The sequence below is a fragment of the Melozone crissalis genome, unplaced genomic scaffold (assembly GCF_028551555.1).
Source record: "Melozone crissalis strain CALT ecotype California unplaced genomic scaffold, PUWL_Pcris_2 ptg000014l_1, whole genome shotgun sequence".
Taxonomy (NCBI): Eukaryota; Metazoa; Chordata; class Aves; order Passeriformes; family Passerellidae; genus Melozone; species Melozone crissalis.
Window position 1 is genome coordinate 4033789 of NW_026535792.1, and position 21508 is coordinate 4055296.

Here is a 21508-nt window from a genome sequence, read left to right on the forward strand (position 1 = left end):
CCTGGGAAAAGTGGCACCGCTGTAATGGATGGAGAGCGTGGGTGGGGGAGAGAAAGAGGGGATGGTAAACAACCCAGCCTGGTCCATCCTGGGTTTCCATCCTGCATTACATTAAAACATGCCAAGGCTGATGTTGAACTCCATGTCAGGCATTCTCTGTCATGCTTTTCCCTCCCCAAAGGAAAATGTTCTGGGCAGCATGTGTTTAACAGTGTGTGTTGCAGGCAGAGATGGAGATCCCCTTGAGCTGTTGTAGGCATGGGAACGTCTCTAAACAGCCTTGAAGTCATTTTCCCAACATGCCTGGATCCCAAGTGTGTGCCAGATCCCCATAGGACAGTTTGGGATCAAACAGGAGATTGCTGTGATTGCTGGGTGAAGCCCATCTGAGCAGAAGGGGAGGCTGAGTCCTCATGGAAATTCTCTGCTTTGGACTGGCCTGAGGCAGGGGTTGGAGTGGGGCTGAGGGAGGATTCAGCCTGTGATGTTACAAATGCATCAGGAGGTGACAGAATGGCTCAGCTGACCATGGGGGCAAAATATCTGTGCATGGCTTGAGCACTGCTCAGAGTGTTTGGTGTGGATGGCAGAAAGTTGCATTTCATAAATGACTTTAAGTAGATAAATTACTTGATGGTGCTCTAAGCACTGCTTGAGCTTTCCTACTAGCTCACACAATGCACAACCAGCAGATCCTCTCTCTCTGTCCCTGTCCTGTTGTGCCATGTTTGATAGTCAAGTGTTTCACTGATACGTTTGGGCTTCTGCCTGGAAAAAATACATCCCTGGCATCCACCCAAGACCTATTTATAGCAGGAGCTCCTAGAAGACAGTGTGACAACTTCAGAAAACAAGGAATTGCAAAATCATCCTGCAGTGAGCAGCAAATGAACCCCTGGCCACACACACCCGTGGGAGCCACGCGTGCCCAGAGCCCCAAACCCTGCTGAGGATTGGTACCGGGTGACCTCACGAAGGAAATGCTGAGAAGAATCAACAAGGACAGCTTAAGATTCCTGCAGAAAATGCCATGCCATGAGCCCATGAGGTTTTTGTTCTTCTGTCAAGTCCCATGGAAACAAACCCTGAGGACACAATGAGCTGGCTCTCCAGTGACACGGCACACACGGTGTCTGCAAAATCACCTGCACTGCAGAAATACTGATCTCTCCAGCCCCCAAGCTGCTCTTGGCTTTGCTGCACACCTTAAAAAAAGGATGTTCTGAAGAAGGCACCACCTCTGCAGTGTGACCAGGGACAGGTACCTGCACAGCTTGTTCCAATCGGGTAGATGCAATTTTTGCATTGAAAGTTGTTTCCCCTTTCATAACTCCCCAAGAGCAGATGTTTATTCTGCCCTCTCAGGAGCAGGTGGCCCTGCAGGACCATCCAGGCTTTTCTTGCCTCTGTCTTTCTGGCCATTGCAAAGGGGGTGACCTTGACCCTCCTTGGCTGAAGGGAGTTCAATGTATGATTGAGCACTGAGCCCAAATCCATGAAAAACAACAACAACGACAACAACAGAACCCCAAGGCAGAAATTACCCAACTTCCGTGTGGAGCAGAGTGTCCTGTCCAGTGTATCATCCTGCCTCCTTCCTCATCCTTCTCTGTAAACACCATTTACGTGTGGGTTTATACAATCCATGTGTTCCCTGCAGTTCTGGGATCCCTTCACTTGTTCCACCCACTGGACTAGTTGTAACAGGTACTAAATTATGGGGGTTTTGTTGCTTGCTTATTTTACACACCTGCAGTTTCCTGGTTTATATGTCCAGAGGTTTTAGCCTTTAATTTAATATTATTCATAGATTTTATTGAGTATTAGTTCACTTTGTAAAGCACCTTAATGGGCAGTGTCTGTTTAATTATATATGGCAAAACCTATAGAAACAAAGGAGAATTGACCCAATTTGTTACAGCTGGTTTACAAAGATTCCCTGAGGTGATTGAGCATTGCTTTTCCTTTTTACTGTACTCCACACATTTCCAAACTCGTGTCAGCTCAGTTCTCATCCAGCCTCTCCCTCTGAAGCAGCCTCAGCGTGGCTGCTCCTCCTCCCTGCAGCCCCAAGCCCAAACCCAACATTTGTCAGCTGGCTGAGGCAGGAGGAAGGAGATGACACACTTCTGTGGGTTGTTTTTTCCTGCTGCTACTGGAAACATGCAAAATTCTGATCACATCTATAGTGGAGATGAGATCAAGAAGAATTTTTCTACAAGTAAACCACGACTAAATGTCTCTGTATTGGTTAAAGTGCCCTCTTTATGCAGTAGGAGCTGCCACAGGCGCTGGGATGGGGTGTGCCCTTGTGGAGGTGCTCAGCACAGGCTGGCAGGGTGGTGTGTGAGCTGCAACTCTGGTTTGTGTTGCTGGAATCTGTTGGAGCATCAGCTCCTGGATGCAGCATTAATTAAACAGAATGGCCCTGCTCCAGGCCCCCGGTGGACAGGCATCCACATGGCAACTGTGAGCCTTGTCAGCAGCAAGAGATTAAGGAATTAATTGGCAGGGTTAATCTTCATGTCAGGGTTGGAAATGAATTGTTAATTTGTTTGGATGAGTGTAGAGTCCTCTCGCAGTGATGGCAGGTGGGATCACATGAAGGAAAGCCTGCAAACTGCCCTTCCTGGGGACCTCTATTTCACACCTCTGCTAACAGACATCTCCAGCTCTGTGCCCCCGACGTGTGAGACTCCCAGGTGGGGCTGGAGCAGCTCCTCGTGTCACTGCCATCCTTGCAGGTGACAGCACAGCTGCTCCAGCCCGGGATGTGGGAGAAGGTCTGGCTGCAGCTTGGGAGGGATCCCTGAATTCCAGCCTTTCTGATCTTGCTCCTGGTGCTAAGCTGTTGTCTGTTCCTTGTGTCTGTGCATGGCAGGTACTGGATTGATGGATGAGGCCACCTGCTCCAGGATCCGAGTGAGGGAGAGTTGTGCTCACACCAAAATGCCACTTTTGGGGCACAGAGTGCAGAATTGACTGGACTATGTGGACACAAACCCTCTCAGATACTTCTCTTCTCCTCCAGGACACTGCAGAAAGAGAATCTGTCAGGTCAGTCAATGCTTTTCCCTTTCTGCTTTCATTTTACACTCAGGATAGCAAAATATTTCCTTTAGTATCATTTTAATTTCTTAAGGCTACTGAATTGTTCACATCACATCAAGACATAGGAGAAAAGCACTTCAGGCCTTAATAGATTTAAATGAAATTCTAACTTTTGTCACTTGTACTCTCTTTTGTGCATTGATTAGTCTAATTAGTTCAGCAATAAGAATCACTTTCTCCTCCTGCTGGGGTCTGATAATGTTGTGACCAACACAACCTGATTCTAGACATTACATCAAACAGGACTGGCCTATACAGAGAACTGGAATCTTTCTGGGTGTGCAACAACCCTCTTTAAGACCTTGCAGTCAAAATCTTGCTTCTGTTCTCATCTCTATCAATGCCCAGTGCCTCATTTATGGGGAGGCTGATGCTGTTCCAGTGCTGTAAAAAACAGATTTTCATTGCCAGAAATCGGCTGGGTTTAGCCTACCTGCTCCAACTTTCACCCTGTCTTTAATTTTTCTCCTCACCTTACAGGCAGCCAGGTGGCTGAATGTCAGCCAAAACTAAGAAGGATCTCCTTTCTTTTGAAGGGATGGGTGTTTGGAGATTTATCAGCAGCACAGCTGAATCTGTAGCTAAGAAGGACCACGGCACGTTTCTGGCATGAACAGCCACTCCAGTCAACTCCCACCTGAGTTACCATTTTCTATTCCACATAAAACCACCCTTCAGTCTTTTGACTTAAAATTATTATTAGTAATTTGTCCTAAAATGTCAATAATGCAGTGATATTCTAGCAGAGCTTTTCTGTACTGTCATTTCCTATTAATTGCTTAGAAATAACGACAACATAATCTGGAACAAGACTGTCACCTTGTCTATGCCATATATAAAATGTTAATACTGAAAGTGGACTGGGTTCATCCTAGACCTAATTAGTTCTTTGGAGAATTTACTTTGTGCAGCAGCCTGGACTGTCCATATTGATGCTAACATATTATATAATCAGCTTTGGAACAGGCAGCAGTCTGAAGGCTGGGCTCTGTGTCCCTGTGCTAAGTCCCTACCCTGAGGAGAGCACTGAAAATCAGCAGAATTTGACTAGAAAATAGAATACAAATGACTGGGTATTGTAAGGAGTTGCAGAACAACTGATTATCTCCAAATCAACATTGTTTGCAAACTGTGCTCTCCCAACATGTTTTTATTGCTATATATATAGCAGAGATTTTACAAACTGAGTTAGATGTTCCCTTTTGCTGTCCAAAGTGGGTGGTGAAGTCGTGGAACGTGCTATTTTGATAATTTGGAACATGCCCCAGGAGCTGATTAAATGATCTCTCTTGCTCTGTGTGTTTCCATGCAAGCATCAGAAGGGTCAGGGCTGCAAACATGAGCCTGCAGGAGCTGCTCTATCTCTGCCTGGCTTTTTACTACCTGTTTAAACACCACACAGATTTTAATAGACAGTTACAGCTTGTCAACTGAAATACTCCCCTATAAAAGCAAACAGTGGCTGAAGTGGAATTGCTACTGTGAACTTAATGGTAAGACATTTAACTATCATTTAGTGAGAGAGCTTTTGAAAAAAATCTAAGACCAGTATTTGAGGTTTTGAATTTTCCTTTTCACGAATCATGACTCCTCTGGTGGTTCTGGTGCCTGAATAGGCCCAAGAAATTCCTCCCTGGCACAAGGTGCCCGGAGAAGCTGTGGCTGCCCCTGGATCCCTGGCAGTGCCCAAGGCCAGGCTGGAAAGGCTTGGAGCAATCTGGAGCTTTGGAAGGTGTCTCTGGCCATGGCAGGGGTGGGATGGGATGGGCTTTAAGGCTCCTTTCCAATCTAAACCATTCTGTGATTCCACAATCCTGAACAGCATCTTCACCTTGACTTTCCACAAAGAAATCTGCCATCTTCCCTCAAAAATGGAAACAGGAAAAAGAAATCAACTGTCTGCTGTTGTTCCTCAAACCCTTGGGAGCCAGGACCCTGATGGATTCATCACCTCACTCCTGGCTCAGGTGAGCATGGGGCAGGCACAGTTTGTCACCTCTTTCCCCACAGCAGCAGGGTCTCTGCTTCAGTCACTCTGCTCTCTGGTTCTAAGGCTGCTCTGATGTATTTATCTTTAGTTTGTTGCTCTAATCTTGTCGACAGGAAACAATGAAATAACCTCTAAGATTAATATGAGAGATGAGAGATCCAATTAGAGCTCACATCCTTCAATCCTTACGGGTAAGAGCCCCTATTACACAATAACTATGGGTGGGAGGAGGCCCTGTTTGATCAATTTGTTCCAGTTCTTGGTTATGAATAGTTCAGAGAACTAAAACAGTGACAGATGAAGGCATAATTTCCAGATCAGAAAAGAATTAGAGATCTGTAGGGTAGAATACAGGTATTTCTTGTACATAGCACCAAACCAGAGATGAACAGCACAATGTAGATTTGACACTTTTATTAACAAAGAACCCATGGGGCTCATTCATTAGTACAAAATACAATCATGTTCCTGTATGTTAAACAGCTTTTTTTATTTTGTCTCTTTTAAACTGTTTCACAGTTATCAAAACAAAGCCCCTGCATATTGAACTTATTATTGTGCAAACAGTAATTATTTTTAAGGATCAATTTCTGCACTAAGCCAAGTGCCAGAGAGCAGAACTTAATCATGTTTTCACCCCTCCTTTGAAGGGCCATGTGTGCTTCCTAAGAAACACTTAATAGTTGACTTTTTTTGCAGCAAACAATCTAAGGCCACAGTTTATCTGCAAAGAATAGAAAACAACTCAAAGATTTCAGAAAAAAAAAAAAAGCACACCTTTACCCTTCATACTGCCGTTTGCTTGACCATGATTATGCCAAGTAGCACACATCACCTATCAGGTATTACAGTCCAAAAAGCACCTAATGTTCTTTAAGCTAATATTTTGAATTATTACCATGCAAGTTATTACACAACCAAATTACTTTTCAAGTAACTATAATGGTATCTGTTTAAGGAAAAGATGCTTGTTCCCTTTCCAAATAATGTGAATGAAAATCCTGCATTGATTGTATGGGCAGGCCCTCACTTAAAGAAAAAGGCATGAGAGCTACACCTTGAGACTTAAATAATCATTTTTAGCATGTCCTTCCTAAACCATGCACTCAAATTTTGGTTAAAGCTGCATTTGCTATAGAAAACAATACTAAATATTGCAAATGAAAGGAGTAACTGCAGTTTGGAAATGTCAATCTCCACCAGTCTGTCTTTCACACTGATGCAAAAGGGATTTGAGGTGAAGTGCTAGAAATTAGACAATGTAAGGAAGTTAAACTAAAAGAAGACTAAAAATATATATCCGTGTATGTCTGTAGAAAAATCCCTGTTTAAGTGAAGACAGATTTCATAAAAAACCACTCAGACCTTATTTAAACTGCAGTTATTGATGGAATGAAGAAAACTGAATTGCTATTTTTGTAATTATCAGAAAGTACACTGTTTTACCACATGAAGCACCGGGTTTTAACCCCAAAACCTTCTGTAAGACATATGGAGTGTTTCTAGTAGTCCAAAATCCCCTGTGTTTCAGACAGGACTGTAAACGTGCATGTTGACAATGCTGTTTTCTGCTCCTGAAAGTGCTCTGTTGGTGATTGTTTACTGTTCCCAATTGATGGCTGGCAGGAAGCAAACATTCTACTTTTAAATGAAGGCAGCAGAAGGGCAAGTAAATGCTGTGCCTTCACTCTTAGCAGCAACAAACTCTCACTGTTCTAAATGACCTGAGGAAGAAAACATTAAAATATTGCACCAAAACAAAATTAACCGGCAAAAACAAACAATGAAACACACCAACAAATATAGTATGGATAGCAAATGACCAGTGCAGCCCCTGACAATAGATCTTTAGACAAAAATGCAGGAGTAATGAAAAGCTTTGTGCCATTACCAGAGGACTTTATTCCCCTGATGTCTGCTTTCACTTCAGTTATAAGCTATGTCTATTCTGGGTATATTTACACCTCTTATCTCATTCACTAACCACAGAAACCATTTAGGGTCCCTTTTAGAACCTTGAAGTATACTGGAGCTGTAACAAGACTTTTTTTGGTCTCAAATCTGACCGTAAGTAAATATCCAAAACAGAGGTAGGCTTATAAAGGCTTTTGAATAAATAAATATTGTCCTTTTTGCTAAATATACCTGCTGCTGGCAAAAGGTTTCTCCCTTGCCATGCTTCCCCTTATCATGCTATCCATAGGCTTAAGATGCAGAAGAAGAACTCACAGTAGAAGAGGTTAGAATAATTCCCTTAAGAAATCCCTTGAAAGAAAGCATAGTGCATAAGCTCATCTCAAAGTTTACTGTTTGTTCCACACTTGTGTCTTGCACTCAGGAAATGGTTGCCTTTGCAGTATTGTGTAATAGCCATTCTGTCATCCACGGTGTCCTCAGGATCATGATTAATGAGGAAATAGTACCACTTGGCAGTCGTGAGAAGGGCAGCTTCCCAGCCAATGTGACGGTAAGACTTCGCTCTGTGATGCAGCAGTGTTCCTGCTCTGGATGCAGACAGTGCCAAGCTGAAGCCCCTTGACCGCTGGAATCTTTTGGAAATGTTTTCTTACCCGACATTCTGTTCTACTACAGGAGCTCTTGACATTGCTATGTACATTCTTCCAGAGTGTTGCAAACAAAGTAGAAATTCTTTTCTCTTCAGAAGATCCACACATCTCCTGCTCGTACTTTGTGTAGTGTATCCACTTTTTGGAAAACATTCAGTATTTCATTGATGCATTTTCTTTTCAGTATTTTCAGGTAATTCTCAAGTATCCCAAGCTCAGCTGCTCCCCTGTTATCCTCTGTGCAGACTAATCCAGCAGGTTCTCTTTTATCACCAAACGTGCTCATACCTCCTTCTTCATCTTCCTTTGCCTTTCTCATACACAGACTGAAGTTTGGAAAAAGAAAACTGTTTCCTTTTTAGCTGCACTACCAGCTTAAGCAGCAGAAACATTAAGACATTCATCACAATGATGCTCATTACAAATCCTCAGAGCATGAATGAAACGGGCTGAACTTCTTCTACATCAGTTGGATGTGGATCAATCTAAGGAGAGAAGAAAGACAACAATTACTGCCTGCAATTCCTGCATTTGGGTATGTGTTTGGGTTTTTTCTGCCATCTGACAATAAAAACACCACCTGCTATTTATTTTCTTACCTCTGAATAAAGAGGTGGAGGCTGAAACCGGAACTCTTGTATGTAAGCAAAGACAGGACAACACAACTGTTCCTCACAGTCAATGGGAGGTGGATAAGCAGGAACATGTCTGGAAAACTCTTCCTCAGACACTACATCAGCATAATTTGGTGGTGCTGAAACACAAGAGATGCTTCTGTTATATTTCAAACTATTCACTCACTCACAGCAAGAACATCTGCATTACAGTATATCCAGGACCACAAAAACTGTGTTGGAAGTGCACTGAACACATAAATACTGTAACTAAAATTATGTTTTCAGTAAACTCAGGTGATTCAGCAGGAATACAGAGAGTGCTGTGCTTTTAGGATAACTCCAGCAGCAAACTTGTGTTGTATCAAAATATATTCAGTAATGAGTAGAATATTCCCACTATCAGAAGTTTGTTGTTTCAGTCAGGTGGGGTACAGAGAGACTTCAGGAAGGCTGGAGTTGGGGTAACCTCACCAATCATTTTGGATCTCAGTTTAAGAACTTTGTGAGTCAGATTTCCATTGCCTACATCCCTGGCAGTGCCCTTAAACTGGCACTGCACCCATCTGCTGCAGACAGTGCTGTGCTGGAGTAGAGACAGTTCAATATGTATTTATTACCTTCAGGCTGTTCAGGCATGGTCAATGCCAGCCAACTCATATCCATACTAAACTGGCTGGTAATGCTGGAGTTTCTGCTTGAAAATCCAATACATGGAATAGTGCCAATCACCACAGGCATTTCAATCATCAATTTCTTAGCACCAGGAATATGGATATACACCTATGTGACAACCCCCAAACAGAAGAAAAAAACATCATGAGACCCCATTGAATGCTGCTCTTAAAAGCTGCCCTACTCCCTACACTGCAAATTTAAAAATTAAGAGCTTTGTCATCCCAGATATGCTTAGCTAATACCCTGGCAGCTTTCCTTATTTTTCAGCAGTTTCATTCTTTCTGTAACTTGTTTCTAAATGACATTAAAAAGTAAAAACCATCTTGACAAACGTAATTATGCACTTGACTTACAGTCTTATCTTCCCATTTCTGGAAAGAATCACTTAAGGACCCATTCAGCTTGAAATGCTTTCCCAAAACAATTCCTGCATGTCTGAAACTAAGCTGCTTCTTCCTCAGAAACAGTTTTCCCTTTTCCACATTATTCCCACCTTTCCATCTCAGAACCTCTTTATGACCTTCAGCCTCTCATGTATGTGGTTTGTGATATTTATTTTTTGTAGAGTCATAGAATGGTTTGGGTTAGAAGGGATCTTAAAGATCATCTAGATCTAACCCCCCACCAGGGGCTGGGACACCTTTCTCTAGATTTGTATTTATTGTAGCTCCCAAGTTAAAAACCTAACAGCTACTCAGCGAATTCTTCTGTTCCCAATTGAATGCAATATCTAAAGTTTGTACATTTCAAAACCCAATACTTACAGCTAATGAATATTCTACTCTAATAATGCAGCAGTCAAGTATAGATGGGGATACAGGTGGGATTTTCAGAGTTTTCCCATTCCAGGTATCTGTACTCCCAGAGGCAATGTGGTTTCCTCGGACATTGGCAACCATCTGACGGAAGGTTTTTGTCTTCCCACTGGCCAGGTAAGTTTGTGTTTGGAAAATGGCAGCTTTTGGAACAATCAAACGAGAAGAGCAGTTCTCAATTTCTGCATAGATTGGGATGGCTTCCCCTTAGAGACAGAAAAAGTCCAATGAATAATTGGTATTTACCAACTTTCCTCTGGGAGTATCAAAGCAAGTTACACAGCACGTACATCATCTGCAGTGTTATGAGAACAATACTTGGTAAGTTTCCTCAAGCCAGTTTATTTTTTTCAGAGTGGTATCCAGGCAAAATTATAGCCACCCACTATGTTTCACACATAAACAATGATTCATTTTGAAACATTAAGCACAATATGAACAAGCTATAAAAGCTTTATTTGCAAATTACGCCCAAATCTTCCTTTTATATAGTAATAAATGAATTTCAGGATGTTTTATTTTCTCAATGTATCTCATCTTATCAAGATGAAGAAGAAGCTGCTAAAGCTCATTCTTACCAAAGTGTAAACCTACACAAATAGGATGTAAAAATCTAATTACATCCCAGTTAAGTATTTTATCCCAGATAAAAACATTTTGTTGTTCTTTACACACAAATGTACATTGATTTTCCATAAGATTATTAACAGGACTTCCTTTCAATTTATATCCCCAAGGGGAAAGGTAAGATGATTTTTGAAAAAATTGAATTCATATGGATCTTAATTTACTTCTATTAAACAGAACTATTCTTTGAACTTCAAAGTGTTGGCTTCACTGAGATGAAAAAAATCCCAACCTATTAGATGTTTAGTATTTACATTTTTAAGGTAACTACTCTTACCATTACAGTATCCCTTCCTCTCAATTTTGGCACTGAGAGACACTGGCCCAGAGGTGAAAAACCAACAGCCAACCATCTTCTCCTGACTTCTTAGAACAGGTGTCTATAAAATATAGAGTATTTTTCATTTTATGGGATAAAGCTCTCAATCACTTGCAGTTTAGTGTTATGCATATCAGTCATTGCAACCCAGCTCTAAAATCCACATGATCTGAATCCCTGAACTGCTCAGTGCAACTGTAGTTTTTGCCACCATGTGAAATGGAATCAAGGTGTGGCAATCTGAACATTTCTCTTTTGAAATCCCAGTCTGTATTTAGACTGTACAAAGTAACACAGACCAGTGTGTCTCTGCATGTGCTTTGTCTTCAAAATGAACTTTTCAAAGGTCTCATGTTTATCTCCATGTTTCTCAGTGCAGAAGAATGCAGAATTAATTTATCTGCAAACAGCTAACAGTTAAGCAGGGAATTTTTTTACTTTTCTATCTCTAAGGAAGGATAAATACATGTAGACACTGGGCTAAGGGGATGCACCTTCATTACTTGCAAGCCACAAAACCCCCCCAAAAATGCAGAGGCATGACAAAAAACATCTAATTATTCAAGGACTGTCCCACTGGATGGCATTTACACTGCCTCTAACGTTTTCATTAGAATAAACTCACAAGCACACATGTCAAGTGTCCAGGCCAGGATCAAAGCTGTTCAAAATGATTTACTGGGCAGTGACAGTCAGTCAATACAATAATGCAAATTGGTTTTGTATTTTCTTTATTATAATGAAAAAACCCTCTTGGTTTTGCACTTTTGGTGGTAGCCTTGGAATCCATTAAGATTGGCACTGCCATCCTGATGTGTCTTCTGTGCAATAACCTATGGTCTGCTTTGTCCTTACAGAATGTGGGTATGATGCCTTCAAACTCCTCACTAATGAATATAAAGACTATTCTGCTTACAGATGTCACTGCCAAAATACCCCAAGTTCTGCCTAGAATGGATTAAAATGTAAGCATGTAATGAGGGGGAAAAAAGCCTGCTCAAAACATCTCTTTTCTATGTTCACGTCATGATGTTAAAATTATCCTACCATTTTAAATAAAATAGAAATGACTCATTCATATTTAAATGAATAACCATTTAGATCCAGTTGCTATCATGAAAGTGCAAGGTATAATTTTATATTATTTTCATAATATGGGTTGAGATAAAAGAATCCAGCTCATTAGCTTCCATCTTGCCTATTTACTCATTACTTAATGCCTGATCTTTCTTATTACTCTACAGTATTTCCAGTGATTATTAAAACTCAATGCTTTAATGTGGCCAAATCTGTCACAGGGAAATAACTGAAAGGATCTCTGGAGCAGCTGCATGCACACACTTCATGGTAGAAAACGACATGCAAAATGCAGGGATATGTAACATAATGGCCAGAGCCTAAATGACAGGCTGGGCATGATTAACACTCTTCCCTAATTACTGCTCCTCAACCTACTATTATTGTAGAGTTTAGGACACTGCAGCCCTGTGAATGTAGTTGCTCTGGTAAGAGTAACTACTCTGCACACACACATTACTATTATTAAGCCTTATTTATGCATCTGAAGCCTGCCTAACTTTTTGGCAGGAGCATCTCTGCCAGCAGGGATGTAATCAATGGTATTAAAAAAGCCACTCTGTTTGCTATTCACACAACCTAAGATAATCTATTTATAGTGAAAAGCTTAGGGAGCTTATATGCTTTCAGAAATCAGAAAATGATGCTCTGGAATAACATGGGAAGGGTTATGACTGGATGTGAATGCTGCTTGGGAATGGTTTATTTATTTGCAGCTGGTTTTATAGTAGGGGGGAGGAGAAGCAGGGGACCCTCTTACCAGGAGAGCTGGTGAGCTGACATCGATATGGCTGATGACCTGCAGCTCTGTCTGCACGCTCTGGTCAGGCACAGCAGGCCTCTCCAGCACTGCTTTCACATAGTACTGGATACTGCCATACTTCCCAGTAAAGGAGGTCACCAGAGGTCTGAAACGAGCAGTCATAAAACCATTACCTTCAATTAATATTTCAGCTCCAAACATTAACACTTCCTGCATATGTAAACATTTCCCAATTTACAGCTTGTACTTTTAGGGCCTTGGGGAAGCTGAAGCAAACAAGGCCTGTCTGCGTGGTGCTTGATTAAGACAAATATATAAAGCTGATACTAAAAAAAACACAAGTCAAACTACATTAAGTTAATGTTCCACTACAAGCAGCATCCAGCACAATCCCTTCAGGTTGGATTATTGAACTTACTCTTGAGGGAGCTGAAAGCTGAACGGAAATTCGTGTCTTCCATCTAGAAGAATTAAGTTTTCCTCACCTGTAGGATAAGAATGAATAGTATGTTTTAGTTATTCCAGAAATAGAACAAAGCAGACACTTTTATAAATTATTTATGTACGAAAACACCCAGATGCAAGAAGTTTTTATTGATCCCAGTGGGTTCTGGACTGTGGCCCGTACTTTATTTATGCTGTGATGTGATTTCAATGAAAAACAAAAATCAAGGAAACATGGGAGACCTTGAGATTCAGCTCAGGACTGTAGCCAATTTCTAATCCAAAATGGCTTCTCCAAAGCATAAAGTAAATTTCTTTTCAGCAAGACAACAATTAATCTACTTTTCCAATTAACAATTAAACTAACTTCTGTGCCGAAAAATCTGCCATTTAAGGTCAGCACGAAGAAACACTATAAATACACAAGCTCCCAATTTATTCACATAGGGCCTACTGTTACACAATTGACAAGGCCTGAATCTACTTTCCCTACAGATCAGCCTGAGCTGCGTTTCACTCTTACAGAACGAAATGTCGTCGTTCTGCCTTTAATTTTTTTCCAACGCTGCCATAGTGCTGCAGTGTGTGAGTGACAGAGCTCCGCCACAGCGAGCCTCCCCTGCCGCCTTAATCCACTGAGGAGCCCGGCTGCTTTCAGGGTCTTCCACGGCAGCTTCCCTGTCCGGGGCTGCTGCTACCGCACACCCAGCGCGGCGGGGCGAACCCTCCGCACCCACACAGCGCAGGGAATCCAGCTGCGCATTTATTTTATTTTATTCTATTCCAGTCCCGCTCGGCGCTTTTCAGCCCCCACACAGGGAATCATTCGGGAGGCCGCGGGTGAGGCGGTGATCATCCCCGGGCCGAGCGCTGCGGCAGCGCTGTCCTGACGGAGCCCCGCGGCCGCTGCCCGTTCTGTTGGGTTCCTGTGCCCGTTCTGTTGGGCTCCTGCGCCCGTTCCGTCGGGTCCCGGTGCCGGTTTTCACCCGGAGCGTTCAACCCTCCGCCTCCCGCCCCTCACCGCCGGCCGCCTTCCCGCAGCCCTTCCCCGCTCCCGCAGCGCCACTCCCCCGGTGCCACCCCCGCTGCGGGAGCGGCCGGGCCCGCGCCCCCCCTCACCTTCGGGCGGGTCCCGCAGGAGGCTCTGCCGGATGTCCAGGTACCGCACCTCCGCCTCCCGCCGCGGCCCCGGCCCCGGGGCCCGCACCGCCACCCCCCACGTGCCCGCCCCGGGCACCGCGCCGGGGCTCTCGCTCCAAGCGACGCGCGCCCGGCCCGCGGCCTCCAGGCGCAGCCCGCGGAGCGGCAGCGGCCCCGCCAGCTCCAGCAGCACCTGGCCCGACACCGTGTCGCCGCTGCAGTAGCCGCCGCCGCCTCCGCCGCGCCGGGCCTCGTCCTCCAGGACCAGGGCCAGCGTCTTCACCGCGCCGCCGACCCCGGGGCCCGGCCCGGCCGCCGCCATCGCTCCCCGGCCGCGGGGGAACCGCGCCCGCCCTCGCCGAGCGCTTTAAACCCGCCCGTCTCCGCCAGCGCCCGCGGCGCTACGCCCCGCCCCCGCGCGCTGCCCATTGGCCGCCCCGCGGCCTCGCGCGCCGCCATTCGCCGCGGGCCGCCCCTGCGCCCCCGCCTCATTGGTACTCGGCGGGCGCACGCCCGGAGTGCGTCACGCTGCGTGATCGCCTCGCCGGGGCCAATCGCGTGCGGGCGAGAGCGCGTGGACAGCGCGGTGATTGGCGGGGCGGCGGCAGGTCCCCGGCGCGCGGGCCAATGGCGCGGCGCGGCCACCACGTGCACAGCCTGTGGGTAAACAGGGAGCGGGGGCGGGGCCGAGGGCGGGGCCCTCATCCCTCACGCCCCGCCGTGACGGGGCCCCGGGCGGCAGAGGCGGTTCGGGGGTCCCGTCCCTCCTTCGCCCCCTCCTCTGGTCACTGCCCGCCAGCCCGGCGCTGTGGGAAAGCCGTGTGCCCTTGGTGACCCCGAGCTGAGGGGAAACCTTGTGTCTCGGTGTCCCCCGGGTGCTGCCGTGGGAGAGAGGGAGGCACCGCGGCGCTCTGGGGCGGTCTCAGCCTCTCCCGCTGACAGCCGGACTGGCTGGGACTGTTAAATATGGAAAAAGGATGTGGTGCTGCTGTTAAATATGAAAATATGGAAAAACGATGTGGTGCTGCTGCTAAATTTGTAAAAAGGCTGTGGTGATGCTGTTCCCCCACTGCTTTCCTGGAGGTTACTTGCCGTGTGAAGCCCTTTTCCACCCCACTGAAGGGCAGGAGGTGGAGGGGTTTAGCTCTAAGCAAGCCGTCCTGGACAGCGTGAAAACCTCGTGTCCACACAAATATTACGCATTTCTGCATCTTGTAAAGCAAGAAGCGCCCTGGTTCAAGAACTTTCTCTTACAACTCCGCTTGGTACCTGGGCAGCAAAATGGGTGCACCCCTCTGCATGCTGTCCCACTGAGCACATCATCCACTGGTAACACCTGGGAGATAGAACAATGAATAAATGCCAAGTTTTGTTGTTATGTTTACAAGCAGAAGCTTAGGAAACTCCAGCGAACTGGAAGAGTGGTGAATATGTCGGAGTGGCTGGGTGGGCACGGCCAGAATCATCATTTCCACAGTGATGAGGGAATCTGTGCCCACCTCCAGCCAGCCCAAGACATGCTGCAAACTGTGAAAAACACCAATCACTTGTTTTTTGGTTTTTTTTTTAATTTTAAAAGTTTAGTGATAATAAAATGGTTATAAAAATACCAATATAATTAGAGTAATAATTATTTGGTCAATTTGGATTAGGATGATATGAGACAATAGAAACAAAGAGTTACAGATGTCCGGGTACCTTTTTCTGGGCAACATAAGCCCAAAAAAGGACTCAGGTTAACAGGGGATTAACCCTTAAAAACAATAACCTGTTGCATATTCATACACCTCACACATGATGCATAAATTCCATTCAGGTTTCTGTCTGGTCATCATCAACTTCTTCCTCCTATCGTAACTGGTGTCGTCCTGACTGAGCGAAGTGGGAAGAAGTTTGTTTCTTCTGATAAGAGAAGAAAATAAATTTTCTTTCTCTGAAAGATTTAGGTGTCCTGTGGCTGCTATCACGGTGTGATTCCTCTCTTTTAAAAAAAGTATCTTACATAGCATAGTTTCTATCTTAACATTTTGCTATAACCTAAAACTATATTTACTACACTACTTAAGAGAATTATTACAGCATCACTTTCCAACATAACACATACTATATTCATTCTAATATTTGCGAAAAGCCAATCATAAAATACGCATTTTTCACAAAACCAAAATGCTTCGATTCTGCTGGACACATACTGCAATTAAAGCTGTTCTTGGCCTCGTGGTGTTTCACGGTGGCCCAAGCTGGCAGCAGAGCATCTCCCAGGGGGTGTGTGGGGTGGGTGGTGTGCCGCCTTTTCCACGGGTGACCGAGGAGTCATTTCCTGCTCCGTCACCTGCCTGCTCCAAGCTCCTGACAGCTGCATCTTCCTGCATTCCTCCATCCCTCTGGGGCGCTGCAAAACACCCGCCTGGTGCTTCCCAGCTGACTCAGTTAATTACTGAAATTAGCAAAACTTGGCCTTGGCCATTGGCTTTTAAATAAATAGCCAATGAGCTCAATCTGGGTTTTCTCAGGACCTTGTGAAATGTAGCCTCGTATTGAGAGTTCCTTCTGTGAAAAACTTGCCAAGAGCCAGGTAGGCCTTTGGAACACTTTTTTTTGGCTACAGGTTCATGCACACATCTATGTTAATCAATAGTGACCTGGGGAAAAGGAATGTGCTTACTTATGGGGTGAAGTCATGGGCATTATTTCAACCTTTGCCATGCATTGTCCAGCTCATGATGAAAATTATGTAAAGAAAATGACTCTGTTATGATGATGGTTGTTTGAGTATCTAAAGAATTGCTGCCTGTTTGCATCCTATTGTGCATGTGAAATAATTCTTTACAGAAACTGCAAATCTTACATTGTACTTGGGAATTGTGGTGTAGAAAATTGTGCTATTTTGGTGGGTTTTTAAGTACAATTAAACTCAGACATGGCTAGCTTTGCATCAATCTTTTCCTTATATGCAATTTTCACATTTACAAGTATCAGGCTATTTTTGTAGTCAGCCAAGGGACCATGCTTGGAAGTGCAGACTGAATACTTGCTTATTTGATGAATTTCCTTAGGTACAATATGTGTGTGTGCAGACTGATTTTGAGAGTATGATGCAGAGGGAAAAAAAAGAAAATCCCACAACTCCCTTTTCCCTGCATGAATTAGATCCTGTATAAAAGTAATTAATTCTCTTATGGGTTTATGCGACCATTCAAACATTGCCTCCCTTTCATTCTTTGCAAGTGCAAATGAGCTAGATAGGGAAATGAATAAACATGGCAAATTGCTTATGAAACAAAACATTACCCAGAATTAGAGAGAGCTGGGAGGCTTCAGTAACTCCAGCAATTAGCCTGCAGAGGACACAGTTAATAGGCACATTCTGTCACAGTCAGGTGATACTTGTTCCAGATGTTTGCTTGCCTTTTAATATATCTTTTTTTCCCACCAAGAATCAAAACCCAGTGTTTGTTATAATTACCATGGAGTGATTGGTTTTCTCATCTACCCATCTTTCTGGCGTTTGAGGCGTTTTAGCTGACCCACGCAGTGACGTTGTGGCATGGATGGTGGAAGCCACCACATGAGTATTTTAGTCTCTGGCAAGCCAGAAGGAAGGAAGAGGAGATGAACACTCACAGTGTGGGTGTTTGTGTATGCCTGGTTATCTGAGTGTGGGAGTAGGTGTGACAGAGCAGGAAATATATAACATGCTTGATTTTATTTTCATTCCACTCATTTTGATGCTTTATTCAGGACTGTGTTGGAAAGAGCTGCCTGAAAAAATTAGATAATGCAAAAATTAACTTGTAAGTGTAAAGAATTCACAAAGAAAGGTTTTGTTGGAGAGTATCCACAAAGTTGTGAACAGCTCTAGCAATAATCACAGACTCATCGTGAAGGGAAAGGAAGTAGGAGAGCATCTTCCTGCAGTAGTTGGTGTTGTCCTGGCTCTGCTGGTTAATTTAGAAATGGCTGCTGTGGTCAGGTCACTGAATTTGGATGGATATTTTCTATATGCAGTAATTATATTTTAACTCATTTCAGTGCACATGTTGAAAACAGGGCTACCAGGGCTTGAACCTGCCAGAAGAGTTTTGGAAAGTGTGGAATTGATTCCAACTTTCCACAACGGGAAGGACACACAATATGTAAATAACTTTTTTTTTTATTTTGGTGGAAGATATAAGATAAGGAATGGTCTCAGTAACAGCTTCTTGTGCCAAGAAGGTTTCTGTTTTCCAAGAATCCAAGCTGTAGCTGGGAAGGAAGTGAGAAATTTGATGAGTATTTGGTGTCTTCTTCCTGCTTGAGGGGAGCTGAGACACAGCTCTGCATTGTGAGTCAGGCACCAGGAGTTTGCCAACTAAGCCTTTCTGTTCTTAATAGCCTGGCAGTTTAGAGAGTGAAGAGCTATTTGTGCTACTGGAAGAGGACTTGGGGAAGTGCTTATGAGAGCTGCTAACAGCTAATTTACAAATTGCAGTTCTTATTTGAGATTGTTGTGCTTTAGCATCCACTCAAGCATCTTTCTTAGCCAGTATCAAACACGAGGGGCAAAACCCCAGTGCCTGAGCTGCAGCTGAGTTCAGTGGAAGAGCCATGAGCCAGGATGTGTGTGGGTGAGCAAATCCTGACTTTTTTGCATGAGAGGGGGGTTTTATCCATTTACCTCATCTTTATCTGCAAAGAATTTCAGCTATCTCAGTGGCTGTGGCAGATATTAGGAAGCAGTTGGCTGAGAGCAATGTTTACCCCTGAAAGCAGATATTACAGACTCTGGAGTTCCACAAAAGCCCTCAGAATACAAGGCCTTTTGTGTTCCCAGATACCCAGAAGTCCTCATTCTGGAGTTGTTTATGGAGTCAGGACAGGGAGGCATGAGAGACAATTCCTTTCTTTCCTTAGTTCCTGGCCTTTTACCAATGAGTTCCTTTATCAGCACTGGGCCAGAACTGCAGCCCTGAGAGGAGCATGGATTCTCCTGGCCTCCCAATCAGCACAGAAGGCAACAAATGGGTGCTGGTGACACATGCTGTCATGGACAGTCTTTTATTGCTTTTATTCCATTACCAGGAATTGAAAGGTCAGCCAAATTTCTCTTAGACAATTAAGTGACATTTACAGAGAGGAGATTGAGAGCAGCCAGAGATGCTTTTCTAAGTGATGCTGCCCAGCAAGTCTGATATGTCACTACAGCCAGTGTGTAAAGCAGCAGGATGGATGTTTTTAAGGGTTGTACTGCATTTACATTGAGAAAAGCAAATTCTGAGGTACTTGCTCAGTAATCTGAGGGCTTTATCTGGGCAGGTGTTAGTTCACACAGCCCAGTCCAACAAAGCACAATTGCCTTGAAGGCCAGAAGATCAGTCTGAGTTCAAGGTTCTGTCTGGAAAATGGAAAATCACAAATGGGAGTAGGGGAGCCCATGTAGAAATCTGAGGCAGAGGAAGGACAGAGTAGGTTGCATGAGGCTGATGACAGAGAACCAAACCATCAAGGCTCGTGCACTGACTCATGGGCTCACACAGCTGCCACACATCCCATCCTTGCCTCCCAAGGGTGAGAGAGGTGTGTCCCATCCCTCAGGAGGCTGGGCTGAGGGAAAGGTGGTGGTGCAAGCTGCAGAGGGTCCTTTCTGCAGAGCCAGGACCTTCTCTGTCACCTCCTGAGGTGGCAGCACCAAGCAGGCCCACAGGATAAATGTGCCCAGTGCACCAGGATTGCATCCCAGCACGTGATGGACCATGGTGTTGTCTCATGAGCTGGTAAAGAAAACACTTGAGCAGTGACCTGTTGTTTACTTAAATATTTATATAGTGATTCAGAGTGCAGGATCTGTTACAGCTCGTTCCTGCATATAAAAGTGATCTAAATCCAGCACTCAGCTGGGCAGCAGAGGACTGCTCCAGGGTGGTTTTGGATGTTTACAGCTGCTATAGGTTTTGCAAGGAGTATGAGTAGAGAAAAATAATGGATGTGGTTAGAACATCTCTTCATCCTGCTGTCCCCTGGGGACAGAAAGATTTATTGGGGTTGTGGCTCCCTCACAATTAGAGTGGCCCTCTGGAGGGTGAGCTTCCTACAATTGTATCATGTACCCCTCTGCATTTCAGTGACTTCAAAGCAAGGTGGTCAGGAAAATTCCTATAAATATCTGACATGGAGAGAGGATACAAATTCCTGTTGTTGAATCAACTCTTAAACAGCAGCTGCATTATTCATGTGTGGATTCTGGTTTGGTGTTCCAGCTCAAGGGAATGAAGCCAGAGAAGGAAAGGGGAATTAACAGACTCGTTTGGGTTCTTAGTTATGTGCTGCTTTAGCTGGTTCCTTGTATGGGCTGTCATTTGAGGGTTTGAGGTCTTTGTGAAGTGCATTTTTGAAAAAAAAATTTAAACTGAAAAAACCTGAACTTATGATGAACCTGAACCTCATACCGGGAAACCTCACACTGAAGGGAAATGCATGCCTGGATCTGAACTCACCTTTTGGCAGAGCCTTCCTGTAAGCAGGAATGTGAGCCCTGTGGTGCCACTTCAGCCTGAGGAGTTCACACCGAGCACTGATGTGGATCATAACCCTGAGAAAACACAGGAGGCATGGCCAGAATGTCTGTAGAGATTGCTCCAAGGGAGATATTTACTGGAAGTACGTGGGTGCAGCCATCACCTTTGTGACATGGCTCAGCAGCACAGCAATTGCAGATGCAGAGGTGCTCCACATGAAGCCTTTTATTTTTTCACAATCTGGGCTGCTGTTGTTGCCCAGGTTTAGGAAAGGAATTACCTCAGCAGAAAATGGAGATAATGGGATGCTTTATGCCAAAAGGGAATGTAGAGGAAGAGCTACAATGGATGGAAAGTGGAGTCAGCAGCCTGAGATAACACAAGTGATGGACAGGACAGGGAGCAGCCTTGGATCACAGTAGAGCTTTGCTGATGGGAATGTGTGCTTTTACTTGGAACAGGGGTATTCAGCTTTTGCTGCTATTTCAGCATGATTTGAGATGTAGAATCATGGTGTGATTCTGTCCTTGTGATCCGTGTGTTGTCAGGTGCTCCAGCCTGATGTCAGATTGTGGGATATTAAGAGAGAAAGGGGTGATGTTAGGGAAGCTGTACAAATGCATTCACATACTGGACCTCACATCAAACCCACTTTCCATGGTAACTGTTGTGGAAGCCACCAGTGGTCATCTGGCTGTGAAAAGCCTGAGAGATAAGAAGGCACCATTAATACTGTTCATTTTTAGATATGCACACAATGAAGCAGCTCTTTTTACAGTTTCTTTTTCTGAAATATGAAATATTAGGCATTGTCAGAGTCAGGATATGGGGCTAGATGGACTTTTAACTGCCTGCTGCTGTGATTCTTA

General features: G+C 44.4%; 1 protein-coding gene and 1 long non-coding RNA gene across 2 annotated transcripts; one reads left to right on the plus strand and one right to left on the minus strand.

The window, feature by feature from the left end:
- Positions 1–5517: 5517 nt before the first annotated feature.
- Positions 5518–11069, minus strand: ARRDC4 (arrestin domain containing 4). The gene is made up of 5 exons (XM_054272902.1): positions 10680–11069; positions 9725–9981; positions 8903–9065; positions 8268–8422; positions 5518–8153 (listed from the first exon to the last, which is right to left on the minus strand). Exons 1-5 carry the CDS (start codon positions 10753–10755, stop codon positions 8097–8099), a joined length of 708 nt encoding a protein of 235 aa, XP_054128877.1. The 5' UTR covers positions 10756–11069; the 3' UTR covers positions 5518–8096.
- LOC128934953 (uncharacterized) lies at positions 8126–12515 on the plus strand. Its single transcript, XR_008482910.1, has 3 exons — positions 8126–8203; positions 9810–9892; positions 11579–12515. It is a non-coding gene; the product is annotated as an uncharacterized LOC128934953 (long non-coding RNA).
- Positions 12516–21508: the final 8993 nt, after the last annotated feature.

Bases quoted from the DNA above. Each gene is read 5' to 3' on its own strand.
- ARRDC4 (XM_054272902.1), bottom strand. From the start codon at position 10,755: ATGGTTGGCTGTTGGTTTTTCACCTCTGGGCCAGTGTCTCTCAGTGCC. The intron at 9,066-9,724 runs GTAAGTATTGGG...GTTGTCACATAG, and splicing joins GAGTAGAATATTCATTAGCT to GTGTATATCCATATTCCTGG. The intron at 8,423-8,902 runs GTAATAAATACA...CTTGTGTTTCAG, and splicing joins CATGCCTGAACAGCCTGAAG to CACCACCAAATTATGCTGAT.